This window comes from Pinus tabuliformis, chromosome Q (assembly GCF_031772625.1).
Source record: "Pinus tabuliformis cultivar Carrire ecotype Pingquan chromosome Q, CPIR1, whole genome shotgun sequence".
Lineage (NCBI taxonomy): Eukaryota > Viridiplantae > Streptophyta > Pinopsida > Pinales > Pinaceae > Pinus > Pinus tabuliformis.
Genome location: NC_142296.1, coordinates 1,283,690,107 through 1,283,704,401, shown reverse-complemented (window position 1 = coordinate 1,283,704,401; position 14,295 = coordinate 1,283,690,107). Strand labels below are relative to the sequence as shown.

The 14,295-nt window shown below is 39.3% G+C and overlaps 1 protein-coding gene across 1 annotated transcript; it reads left to right on the top strand.

Annotated features, from left to right (window-relative positions):
* Window positions 1–1,601: 1,601 nt before the first annotated feature.
* Window positions 1,602–5,021, top strand: LOC149224531 (eukaryotic translation initiation factor 4B1-like). Its single transcript, XM_089386138.1, has 3 exons — window positions 1,602–2,975; window positions 4,274–4,717; window positions 4,866–5,021. Exons 1-3 carry the CDS (start codon window positions 1,753–1,755, stop codon window positions 4,888–4,890), a joined length of 1,692 nt encoding a protein of 563 aa, XP_089242264.1. The 5' UTR covers window positions 1,602–1,752; the 3' UTR covers window positions 4,891–5,021.
* Window positions 5,022–14,295: the final 9,274 nt, after the last annotated feature.

The following is a 14,295-nucleotide window of genomic DNA, read 5'->3' as shown; positions in this document are numbered from 1 at the left end:
CTTAAATAATGGTGATGAGTTAACTTGCATTTGCAAATAGTAGTGAGTGATTACTATCCTCATTGTTGGTGGAAAACCGAGCTATGATATGTTTTGCCAGATTTGAAAGAGTTTTAGTAACACTTGATTGATGAATAATTTGACCACGAAACTTTGTCTTAAAGGTTTTAAGAGTTTTCAGCCCATTTTAAGAATATCCATTTATCAAATTAAAAAAGAATGAATGAAAAAAATTAACACACTATCCAATTATTAACTCACTTCTAAAACACGCCCAACTATCATCTTTTCATTTATTCCAAATTCTTAATTAACAATATGAGTATATTAATCAGTGCTAAAAAAAGACTAATACAAACATAAGATCCTATGGATAACAATATTACCAAAAATAAAACATACTATTTTAACATTATAACCTTCTTATTTATGTAAATTTTTGATTAATATAAATATCTTTACAATCTAGTATATATAGAGTAAATATTGTCACATAACATTATATTAAAAAATATAAAAAATAAATATATGAAATAATATTTAAGAAATTAAATAAATATAAATTCATTTTAAAATTAAACCTATCAATATTAAAGTTCTGGGGCAACTCAATTGATTAATCCGAAACAATTTCAATATAAAAAATAAATATACGAAATAATATTTAAGAAATTAAATAAATATAAATTTATTTTAAAATTAAACCTATTTATATTAAAGTTCCGGGATAGCTCAATTGATTAATCGAAAAATGTGAAATTATTGAAACTCCAAAGACCCGGATTCAAATCTCCCTGTTATGACTTGCCTTAAAAAAAAAGACATAATAAGATCTTGAAATTTACTAGTAATTACGTATAAGTTCCTCTAAGTTACAAAAAAAACCTATCAATATTAAAAAAAATTATTCCCATTTACAAAAATTATAATTGTATTTCTATTAAAAAAAATTAAATTTCGTAATATAAATTTAACTGCTTCTGCTTGGCTAAGAGCTCGTCTTCCTCGGACGTAAGGAAACAGGTTAACGGCCCAAGACCCAGAGGCATCTGGCAGGAGTGAAAGCCTGCTCCCTTACGGACCACCAGCGGGTTATTTCAGGTGGCGTGGTTTTCCTTGATAACAGTGATGTGTCAACTGACATTCGCGGATAGCAGCCAGAGATGGCTGTCCTCACTGTTGGTTTGACAAACTGAGTTTGATAGGTTTTTCCACCTTTTGAAAAAAAAAAAAAAAAAAAAATATAAATTTAAATGAAAAATTAACCTATTAAAAAATTTAATTTAAAAAAATCTAAATTTAACTTTATACCGACGTACTTAAAATCAATTAAAAAAAATCTAAATTTAACTTAATACCCACCTACTTAAAATCAATAAAAGAACACTTTCAAATATATATATATATATATGTCTATTTAAATAGGACCTTGAGTACTAAAATATCAATCAATCAAAAGGATATTTCTCTCAGCACAAAGATCTGTGCCAACAATTACGATCACGATCGCGAGAACGCGAACTGTGACGATATAGGCTAACGGCAACTAACGGAGAATTCCACGGCCCCTCATTGCCGGATCTCGCAATAAATTAAAGTCCAGTTTTATCATCATCTGCGCGGAGAGTATATTTGGTTAAAGTAAGAGCAGAACTCATTCGATATCTCGTGCTTTCGCTCCGGTGAGGAGCGGAGCGCTTAGTCTGTTGGTTCTCTTTTATTCAACTGTGTGAGTTTCGATCGTGCGACCTGATGGCGAAGCCGTGGGGGCCGGGCGCATGGGCAGCTGAGGCAGAACAAGCGGATGCGGAGGCAGAGGCCAAAGCCAAGGAAACTGCGGAGAGTGGCAGCTCGACAGTGGCTGCAGGTGGCGGAGCCGAGAGTTTCCCGAGCCTCCGAGAGGCGGTGGCGGTCGGGAAGCCGAAGAAAAAGAACAAGGGACAGACTTTATCGTTTTCGGAATTCGCCACAGGTGTGTATGTCGGGCCGGGAGGGCGAACCCGTGGTGGCGGGGCGGCTGCGGCTTCGGGATCCAAGGGCTTGACGGCGGAGGAGATGTTGATGCTGCCCACTGGTCCCCGTGAGCGCTCGGCTGATGAGGCGGATTACGGCGGTTCTGGGCGGCTTGGCGGCGGATTCCGGGACTACGGCAAGAGAGCAGGGGGAGGAGGCGGCGGGGGTCTTAGAGATGAGGGTGATGGGCAATGGGGCTCCAACCGGAGATCTTTTGGTGGAGGGTTTGAAGATGACCGGAAACCACAGACTAGGGTTACTGATTTTGAGCCTTCGAGAGCCGATGAGGTGGACAATTGGGCATCCGGGAAGAAAGTCGCTCCCCCGCCTCCAGTGAATTCCTTTAACAGAAGTAACAGGGAGAGGTATGATGCTGGTGGACAGGCTTCCAGATACGATGCGGGTGGGCAGGGTTCCAGAGCAGATGAGGTCGACAATTGGGCCATTGGGAAGAAGCCCGATTTGGGCGATCACAGATCTGGATCGTTCGGGTCCATGAACACCGAGCGATGGGGTGGTAGGAGAGGGGAGAGCTTTGGTTTTTCAGACAGGGACAAGGACAGCGACAGGGGAAGGCCTCGGCTTGTATTGCATCCGCCCAGTCGACCAAGGAATGATCCACTGCCGGCATCATCTTTATCAGACGCTCCAGAGGTCGATGCGCCAAAGACGAAACCGAAGTCAAATCCGTTCGGAAATGCTCGGCCCCGGGAGGAGGTTTTGGCTAAAAGGGGTGACGATTGGAAGAAAGTGGACTCGGAGATTGAGAGCAGAACCTCCAGTCGTCCCACCAGCTCCCACTCGAGCCGCCCGCAAAGTCCTCTCACTGATGCTGCACCCCCTCAGGCTCGTCCTAAGGTTAATCCCTTTGGAGATGCGAAACCACGCGAAGTTTTGCTGGAACAGAAGGGAAAGGATTGGCGCAAAATGGATTTTGAGCTGGAGCATCGCGGAGTAAACAGGTTTGAATAGAATTCTTGAATTCGTTTGTTCTTTCTGTTGAATTTGATTTTTGTACCAATCCAATTCCGGCTTTCCCCCAAACAGGGTTGAATAGAATTCTTGAATTCGTTTGTTCTTTATGTTGAATATGATTTTTGTACCACTCCAATTCCTGCCTTCCCCCAGCACCCTTGAATGCTGCAGACAACTAGTTTTATATACTGCTCATCAATGAAGCACTCTCAACTGTAATTTGGTGAACTTTAGTTCCGAGAACAGCATAAAATGCGAGTTTTAGAAAAATATATATGGTAAGGGAATACAATAGGCAGATTAGTACATGAAGCATATATTAGAGTAGTACATCTAGGTTATATTCTATATATGAATTGGGATAAATGGCGTGCCAATTACGTATTATGATCATTAGAATGGAATTTGGTCGGAGCACTTTATCTTTTGTATAGTGGAGCTGGATTGTTTATGCATTTATTTGATTGTTGTGAAGGAGCTGTGAAGAACATTAAAGTGATTTCCTTTGGTATTTTACAATTAGGGGGGTAGGTTGTTCGGAATTTTGTCATTCCAAAATTGATTTGATAGTTTGGCTACCAGAGCAGTGAGAGAAATTATTTTACTTGTGCACTTGCTTGATCACTTGATCAATTAAATGCCCCGTTATGGCATATTCATTATTGCATAAACTAGTCGTATGATATTCATATTCGTTATCCACTCTGCCTACTTCCATAAACTTTAAACTAATCTTACATTGGATTGTGGAAGAAACTCAAGTCGTAGATCAACTTGGATTTCTCATTTTATACGTCAGGATCAAAATACTAAGCTTCAAATATAATCGTTTCTATTGGCCTTAGTTTATTTACCACACCCCCCAATAAGCTTTCAGTCTCAGCTCACTTCCAGAATCATTATTCGGATCCTTAAGGTAGTACCCATAAATTGAAAAATCTCATTACTTGGTGATTTATGGTGTTCATCATGTTTTCCTTTGTACACATCCATTCGTTCTTCCACTTGTGCATGAAAATCATTGGTACGTGCTTTGTCCAGCTGGGTTTATTTTTTCTCAGCAGGTTTGTTAATTTTCATCTTAAGCATTAAATCATGTGTTTTCAAGATGATCATTCTTATTTGGGTTTTTCTTATCTTGCTTATCATTTTTTAAAATTCTGTGCGTATGTACGCTATGGTATTTCAAAATATGGGTGGAAACCTATATCCCTCCTTTCTCTCTCTCATTTATTGCATCCTTTAGTTGTTGCTATGTGCTATTCTAACTAATACCCTTATCCAGACCTGAGACAGAGGAGGAGCGGAAGTTGAAGGAGGAAGTGAATTTTCTTAAGGAACTTGTGAAAAAATCTGCAGAGGATGAAGCTCAAATGAATGGATTGGCTTTAGAGGAGCTAGGCATGGACAAAATGCAACCCACTATGAAAGAGCTTATGTTGAAAGAAAAACAGTTGGAACGGTTGACCAGAGATTTGGATGATAAGATTCGTTTTGGGAAAAGAGGTGGGGATAGTAGACCTGGATCTGCAGCGGGAAGACCTTTTGAATATTCAGAAAGACCTGGTTCTCGGTCAGGGCTCTCAGATGGTGGAAGGAGCCATGATTCATTGGAAAGGCCTAGGTCACGAGGTGGGGAAGTTATGGCAGCAGATGTATGGATGAGCTCCAATGAAGGCCAGAGAGGGGTACATGTTGACCGGGAGAGGAGTTTTCAACAAAGAAACAGGTTTGTCAACTTTATTAAGTGCATACAATAGTACCTTTGATTACTGATCACTATGGTTAAATGTGCAATTGTCTCGTGTCAATTTGGGATCTGGCAGGCAAATTTTAGTTTATTCTGACTCTATATTGGATACTCTGGTATCTTGCAGGTTGAATTCGAGAGAAAGATGGTGATTGCAGTCTTCAAGTGTGTTTTTCTTTGGAGGCACTTGCAATCTGTTACATTATTTATTGTTCCATGATCGTTGTCAATCTTAGTTCATTTTCCAACCTCCACATCTTTACTTTTAAGTCATCGATGAAGATCTACCATGTAAAACACTGATGCTGTTGAACCAATGGCCAATGAATTTTGGACTTCCTTTAAATGTTCCAGCGAAATGCCCCTTAGTTAGGTGATATCTTATTTATTGATGTCTTCTGTCGATTTTGTACAACTTAAATTACAGTAATCCTTTCTGTCAATTCTTTCAAAGTCTGTTGCTGGAGTTTTCAGCTATCGGGTTTGGAACCTTTCTGATTCAGATATTCTTTCTAGGTGGAATTTGCTTCCTCAGCAAATTAAATTTAGGACTTTGAGGGTTGCAGTGAAGACTCACTGAATGAAGAGTTGTGTATTTCAGTGGTGGTCGGAGCTCACTATTTTGTGAATGAGCAATTACTTGTTTGTTTCAACTTTAATTTTGTAACAGTGCCCTTTCTGTTATGTTGTCTGTATTTATGGGGTTGATGTGTCCTCTTATTAAACTATCTTTGTCATTACCTTGTGTTGTAATAATCATTTCTATCGTTGGTATGTAGTTTTGTAGTTTACCATATTGAAATGTTCTCTCCATTAAACTTTTCGTTTAATCTTTAATGACTAGTAAATAATCTTCTGTTTCGTGTATATATTCAGTCAAATGTGTATTCAGGGTAGTATGATTTGTTATTTCAATGGTTATCACAATGAACAATCAGTTGCAGTATTTTGGTTGGACTTGCTGGGCTACGTGGTAGGAGGAAATCATGAGTCTAGGGAAGGGCTGCTTGGACGTCAGTTGTCTCTTTTAATCTGACAATCTTGTGCCCTGGGATTTCAAATTTTAGGTCGTTACGACAATAACTTAAAAAAATCAACAACAAATCCTGCCCACTTGTATGGGTTATGCTGCTATATTTGGCTTTGGACATTCTCTGGTGCACATTTATCATAGGCGTCAGGTACTTTGAAGGGCAAGGTTACATACTTGAAGGACTCCATGGGAGTCCAAACAACCAAAGTGATCGGTAGATAGTGAGAAATGTCCACGATCCAAAACCACGTTTCCCAACGGAAAGCACCGCCATCTAACCAATTGACCCAACAGGCAGTCGACTGAGTATTTCTATTTCAAAATGTTAGAATTAGAGTCAGAAGACTTTCATCATCCAGGATGTTTAACGGATGTCATGCTCGTAAACAGCGAAGTGGGGGAATTATACTTGAAAATAATCCATGTTCGTCATATCTATAAAACGTCAATTGCATAGAGATAGTACGTGACTCTGCCGTTTGCTCAACAGTTTCGGAAACAGTTTGAACAATTTTTACATTAGATATTGAATAGGAATCTTCAAATTGCGTTTATTTTGATCTATCATTTTGAACGAACAAATTTTAAACCAGAAATGTTTAATTGCTTTTTTTTAATCTGATTGATGAATGTGCCTTAGAAATGTTTAAGTTGCGTTTCTTTTGATAGGGGAATTTGCCTTGAAGTGGTAATTGGTTCGAACTAAAATGTTGGTGGTGGTTCAAGTCTGCATGGAAATGCCTCTATCGTTTAGGTTTTGGGGATGAAACTTCCAAGTGGCGAGGAGTAGCAACAGGAATTTTGAGTGAGACCACAGTGAATAGCAAATAGGAATTTTAGAGTGAGACCAAAGAGAATAACAATAGAATTTAAGACAGACTACAGCGAATAACATTAAGAATTTAAGACGGATACCGCGGCGAATCCTAATAGGAAATTTTAAGACGGAGATTACAGTATGAAATCTGGATAAAAGAAATACCCCGCCATCTCCTTTGATAAAAAGTGGTTCCTTTTCTCTTTTTGGGATAGCGGGATTTGCGATTAAATCTTATTATGTTATTATAAGCGAATGCTATAATGGTATTTAGTGATTCCACCTTATTAGGTAGCGAAAGCTCTAACGAGATTCAGTGAGCACTTTAATGGTGCCTTTTAACTGTTGAAAGGCTTTTATTTGATATTCTAAGACCTACATTGAGAATTTTTTGTGATAAATTATTGCATCGATCAGAGTCTGTATGGAAATGTTATATATCTCCCAAGTTGACCCACTATGTTCTCCACAATGATATTAAAAGATGCCATGTCAGTCCCTTTGTGATAGATTACAGACTACAGCGAATTAACAGTAAGAATTTAAGACGGAGACCGCGAATCATAATAGGGATTTTAAGACGGAGATTACAGTATGAAATCTGGATAAAGAAATACCCCGCCATCTCCTTTGACAAAAAGAGGTTCCTTTTCTCTTTTTGGGATAGCGGGATTTGCGATTAAATCTTATTATGTTATTATAAGCGCTGTAATGGGAGTTAGTGAATCCACCTTATTAGGTAGCGAAAGCTCCAACGAGATTCAGTGAGCACTTTAACGGTGCCTTTTAACTGTTGAAAGGCTTTTATTTGATATTCTAAGAGCTACATTGAGAATTTTTTGTGATAGATTGTTGCATCAATCAGAGTTTATATGGAAATGTTATATATCTCCCAAGTTGACCCATTATGTTGACCACAATGATATTTAAAGATGCCATGTCAGTCCCTTTGTGATAGATTGTTGCATCAATCAGAGTTCATATGGAAATGTTATATATCTCCCAAGTTGACCTACTATGTTGACTGCAATGATATTAAAAGATGCCATGTCAGTGCCTATTTGCTCTTCAACTTGTTTCCGCTTCCCTTCTTATATTTGATCACTAAATAAAACTACTATAAAAAAACCCCATCCACTTGTAGTGCTTAGTCTATTTTAGCTTACTGTAGACCTGTAGTGTTGGGATCACGATTGTCGTTACACCAAAACCTGCAGTGTTTGTAAATAGATGCATCACCAGAGCTAACGAATCTTCGAGATGAGGTTAGGCACATGTCACACATAGAGGGAGCACTACTAGTGCCAACAATCTCCCACCTAGCACAAGCCAGGGGTGTTTCGAACTCGAGACCGTTACCCATTGTTGGGATCATGATTACTGTTACACCAAAACCTACAGGTGTTAGTAAACAGATGCATCACCACAAGTTATGGTTCCTTGAGAGGCGGTCAAGCACATGTAGTGAAACACATAGGGAGCACTACTAAGTCCAACAAACATGTAGTGAAACACATAAGGAGCACTACCAAGTCCAACAAACATGTAGTGAAATACATAGGGAGCACTACCAAGTCCAACAAACCTAAGAGAGTACTTAGGGTCAATCTCCCCAACCATAAACAATGGTCTCTCAGTCAAACCCCATGACTTAATGGAGCACTCCAGGCCTCAGAACCAATCTCCCCAACCATAAATAATGGTTTCTTGGTCAAACACCATTTACCAAGGAAAATTTCAAGTCGCTTTTGCAATACTTATAAACGTAAGTAATAATGCATTAAACCAAGATCCTTCATTTGAAATTTAGAAGTCAGCTCCCTCATACATTGGACAATGAGATTCTCTGTTCATGTCAGAGACAAGCAATCAACATATAGTAGCAAAATCATAGAATTTTGAAGTATAAGTTTGGATCAACACCACTCTTGGTTGGTAAAACCAATACTTGTCAAATATGCATCAATGTGAAAGTACCATCCCCGAGGAGTTTGTTTAAGTCCATATAAATATTTTTTCAATTTGCAAACATGAGACTCCCTCTCATGAAACCTCAAACCTTTGAGGTTGTTCTATGTACACTTTCTCCACAAACAATCTATTGAGGAAAGTGGTTTTAACATCCACTTGATGTAATTTCTGACCTACAATAGAAGCAACAATAATACTAGATCTAATGGAAGCGTACTTGGAAATTGGGGCAAATGTGTCTTCATAATCCTATCCACTTGGAAATCATCATTGATTCCATTCCGGTCTCGCCATGATATCTCATACATCATTCTTCATAATACATTGATACTCTTCTAACATAGAATCTTTCCGAACTTGTGGACCTGCTACTTCTTCATAGTTGGATGGCTCAGAGTCAATTATCTTTCTCGTAAATGATACATAAATTGTGTATTTCTTAACACAATTGGATTCTGTGAAAGTTCCATAGAGAGCTACATCTCCTTGCACTTCTTGCAATGTTCTTTCAATTTATGCCAACTTCTTTCTGGTTTTTGGTACAATGTGGGTCCACAGGTTCATTTGGTCCTTCAGGGTTTTCTTGTTGATTTTAAGGATGATCCACAAATCCTTGATCCACTAGTCTTGAACCCACATCCTTGGTAGCTTCTTGCTCGTCATCATTAATATCCAAGTGTGATTCTTTAGACTTCCATAAGAAAACATCCTCAGCAAAAGTGACATCCTTGCTAATCTGAATTGTTCATTGTCCTGGAATATAAATTATGTAGGCCTTCATAGTCTCCTTGTATCCAATAAATGTTTCTTCTTCCTAGAAGGCTCTACCTTGGTCCTCTTTTCCTTGGGCACATGAATGTAGACAAGACAACCAAAGATTCTCAAATGTCCAACTTTCGACTTTTCACTTGTGAAGACTTGTTGAGGAGTCTTATTCCCCAATACATGGCGAGGACTTCTATTAGGCACAATCATTCTCGCTTATCAACTCTAGTTGAACATGAAAAGAAATCTAAACACCACATCTGCGTCGAGGATTCCAAATTCATTGCTAGGGTTTGTCAGGCCAGGTTAACTCCAGAAATTAATGAGCGCAAGAAAGAACTGATGATTTTACTCATTAGCCAACTATTATTTATATACATACATAAAACGGATCAGTTCATCTTCTAGATGACTGTCCAGTTCACCCATTCGTTTCGGATTAGGTGTCAACATTCCCCCCCTTAATCTGAAGGAATGTTGGTGAGTCCAAGCATCGTTCTGAATCTTTCAAGCTTTTCACTTCCAAACGCTTTGGTGAAGATGTCTGCAATTTGCTCGTTTGTGGAACAATGACGGAGATGGATTGTTTTGGCCTCAACATGATGTCGGATCAGATGATATTTAGTATTGAGGGGTTCAGCAGCGGAGCATTTGCATGAGAATAATAAATATACATTTTTTTCCTTCATCTAATTGAGTGCACGAGCAAACAAACTGTTCAAATATACATATGTCCTCAGTAACAAAAAATCCACATGTACAGTGCTGTATAATCATTTCATTTCAGTTAAATATAATAACAGTGTTTTACAGTATCCAAGAATCTATTAACTGGCCGAGACGAAAGTGAGCACAAGGCGGAAAGAACCAGCGAACACAGAGGGACAAACTAGACCGCAACAGTAACCGGGTAAGCCACCAGAACTAACTGTAAACAAGTTTATATATCGTTGTGTATTACATTGCATTTTCTACCTAAAAAAATTGCATAAACTGTACATCGAGGGTTCACCGAACCAAGTTACCAATGACTCATAGAAACCCTCCTACGTTACCTCTGAGGGTTTGAGAAAACCCACCAAGCCCAGACTCGACAGACCAACCAACAGTTCACACATCAAGCGATTGCAAACGCGACTAAGACCGAGAGTCATTAAAAGAAAGTAAAACGAGAACAGAGCTACCCGGGTGGAATCGACAGAAGCCCTCGCGAAGGCACGGGAACCGGACACACCTGCAAACGAAACAGAAGGTGGAGTCAGGGTTTTACCCAGTCAAAACCCTTGCACAAGAAATTGAAATTAGAACACTGTGAATACGAAACCCTGAGAACGGAGAAGGTGGAGAACCATACCTGGTAATGTGCCGGAACAAAAGGCCAACAGAACCCGAAACAGAGACCCTGTCCACAGAGGGGCTGCGGAATGTTAGTTCCAGCGCAAACAGAGAAAGAAGAATGATAGCATGAAGCGGTGGCATACCTTGCCTACAGAGCCGAGCGCCGGAGAAGAACCAAGCTGAGAGACCATCGACCTGTGCATCTGTCGACCGAGCGGACCAGACATTATACATTACAGGCATTCACCACAAATTTGCTAAGAAGACCAGAACCGACAGTATCCACAAGAGCAAACCCAGAAATGTTCTTACAGTCATAAAAACGAACCGAATGCACGATAGAGTCACAGTAACTCACCAACACAACCTGGAGTCGAATATACAGTCTCACAGTAATGACCAGACATAGCTAAGCAGCATTATTTCACCACAGGACCAGCGGAAATTCGACAAGGTTTCACCACAGACAAAGACAACCCAGAGGCGGAGCCAAAACCATACAGAGCTCGCAGAGACCAAGTAGCGAAGGTAAGAATGACGGTAGAGGCGCGAACCGGGCAGTAAAAAGTGAATTAGGGTTTGTCAAATTCGAGGAGGGCAGGTGTCATAAGGAGAAACAACACCAGGTACTGTGGTTTGATTGTTAATTAAAACCAAAATCAATTTGCAGTTACCATATATCCGAGCCAGTTTAATAGTGTAGGTCCACGTAAGTTGGGATAGCGCGGGACCACGTGGGCTGGCCCCATCATGCTTAGTACGATCATGGAACTTTGGGTTCTTGGCCAACTTTATTGCAGAGGTGTTATCAATCATGAGTGGAGTTGATTGTATTTGTTTTACCTGCAAGTCTTCAAGAATTTTCCTGAGCCACACAATTTCTTTCGTTGCTTCAGCTGCTGCCACATATTCTGCTTCTGTTGTGGAATCTGCTGGTACTGATTGTTTGCGTGATCTCCAGGAGACAGCTCCTGATCCAAGACTCATAGCATATCCTGAAATAGATACCCCAGTTTCTTTGTCTCCATCGAAGTCTGAATCAGAGTATCCAATCAAGTTGAAGTCGTCCACCTGTGTATACTTGATTCCAAGGTCTTGAGTTCCCTTCAAGTACCTTAGAACTCTTTTTGCAGCAGACCAATGTCCCTCACAAGGCTTTTGCATAAACCTGGAGAGGATTCCAACAGCAAATGAAATGTCTGGTCTGGTAGTAGTGAGGTAGATGAGACTTCCTACAAGCTGTCTATACTTTGTTGCATCCTCAAATTCCTTTCCTTCAGTAGATGTGAGCTTCAAGTTTTGTTCCATTGGAGTAGAAAGGGGATTGCACTCTGTCATGCCAAATCTGCATAACAAATCTCCAATGTATTTCTTTTGAGAAAGAAATATGGACTTTGGATGTTGGGTTACTTCAATGCCAAGATAGTAATGAACATAGCCCAAATCAGTCATTTCAAAAAATTTTCCTAATTCTTTCTTTATGGATGCAATATAGCTTTCATTGTTCCCTGTCATTAAAAGATCATCTACATATACCACAAGATATACCACTGTTTTGCCAACTTTCTTGACAAATAAAGTTGCATCATCAAGATCAAAATGATTGAAGTTGAGTTTCAGAAGATGCTCAGTTAGTTTTTCATACCAGGCTCGTGGTGCTTGTTTGAGGCCATACAAGGACTTCACAAGTTTGCATACTTTGTGTTCATGTCCTTTCACAGCAAATCCTTCAGGCTGGGACATAAAAACATTCTCTTTTAGATCTCCATTCAAGAATGCGGTTTTTACATCCATTTGATGGACTTTCCAACCGTTCTGAGCAGCTAGTGCAAAGAGTGTCCGGATGGTGGCCCATTTTGCTGTGGGAGCAAAAGTTTCCTCATAATCGACCCCTTCCTTCTGTGCAAAACCTTTTGCCACAAGTCTAGCTTTGTGCTTGTCAAGTGAGCCATCAGCTTTGTACTTGTTCTTGTAGACCCACTTGCAGCCAATAGGTTTGGTTCCAAATGGAGGATCAACCAGCTTCCAAGTGCCATTCTTTATGAGGGCATCATACTCCTTCTGCATCGCTTCTTTCCATTCATCATGAGAAGCAGCGTCTTTGAAGGAAGTTGGTTCAAAATCTGTAAACAAGTTCAATTCACAATCATAAGTAACATCCATATCAACAGGGGAATTAGAGTTATCTACATCACCTCCATCTTGTCGGTTTGTATTTCTGGTTCTTGTTTTTTCAATTTCATCAGGATGAACACTTTCAAGTGTCTTTGTCAGCCACTTTGGGGGACCTTTCTGAGATGGTCCACGCTGTTCTGTTGATTGAGTTGGGTCTGAATCAAGATTGAGTCTCCCAATTCTATCAATTACATCACTTAAAGCATCATCCGTTGTTGGAGTGTCACGCAGGGGAGATTGTTCTTCAGAAGAAGATTCCACATGTTGATCTAGTATAGGAATCTCCCCTTCAAGATGTGGAATTTGATTATCAAACTCTTGGAATGATTTCGGTTTTGTGAATCTATCCAAGCGATCTAGTTGCCGCTCAACAACACTGTCAGATTTGGATGATTCAAGAAAAATGACATCTCTAGATAAAACAAACTTTTTATTTACTTCATCATAAAGGCGATATGCTTTAGAGGTGTTTGAATACCTCAGGAAGATACACTTACGACTTCTAGCACCAAGTTTGTTTCTATGTACCTTTGGTATTAAAGCGTAACAAGTGGAACCAAATATCCTGAGATGTTTTACCGAAGGAACATGTCCATACCATAATTCATAAGGAGTCTTGTTTCTTATAGCACTAGATGGACATCTATTCTTTATATATGCAGCACATAGAACAGCATTAGCCCAAAACATTGTCTTTACATTTTTGAAGAAAAGCATGGATCGTACCATATTCAAAATTGTTCTGTTCATTCTTTCAGCTACACCATTCTGTTGAAGATTATAAGGCGCAGTTGTTTGATGTTTAATCCCATGTTGGCGAAGATATTGTTCAAATTCATTTGATTTATATTCTTTTCCATTATCAGTGCGAATAGACCCAATATGAGATTGTGCATCATTTTCAATCCATTTATGAAAATTCTTGAATGTTTGAAAAGCATCAGATTTGGTCTTCAATAAGTAAACCCAACACATTCTGGTGTAATCATCAATAAATGTCATGATATACTTATTTCCATTTGCAGAAGGAACAGGCATTGGACCACATAAATCTGAATGAATAAGTTCAAGCTTCCTATGTGCTCTTGAATGTGAATCATGAAAAGACTGTTTGCTATGCTTTCCTAGAATGCAAGCATCACATTGTTTATGTTTTCTAGGAATTGTAGGCAAACCAGCAACACCATTTTTCTTCAACAAGCGGAGACTATCATAGTTTAAATGTCCAAATCTAGCATGCCATAATAAACTTGATGGAAGTGTACCTTCATCATGATGAGAAATATATGAAAAATGCTGTGCATGAGCAGAGGTTCCTTGCAGTTTAAGAAGTCTTTCTTCTTCTATACCCCTCATGACAAGTGAATGGTCAGATGCCTTTCTTACCTCAAGCTTTCCATCAAACATATGAATGGAGTGACCTTGCTGGCGGATGTGGACCAGGGACAACAAGTTTCT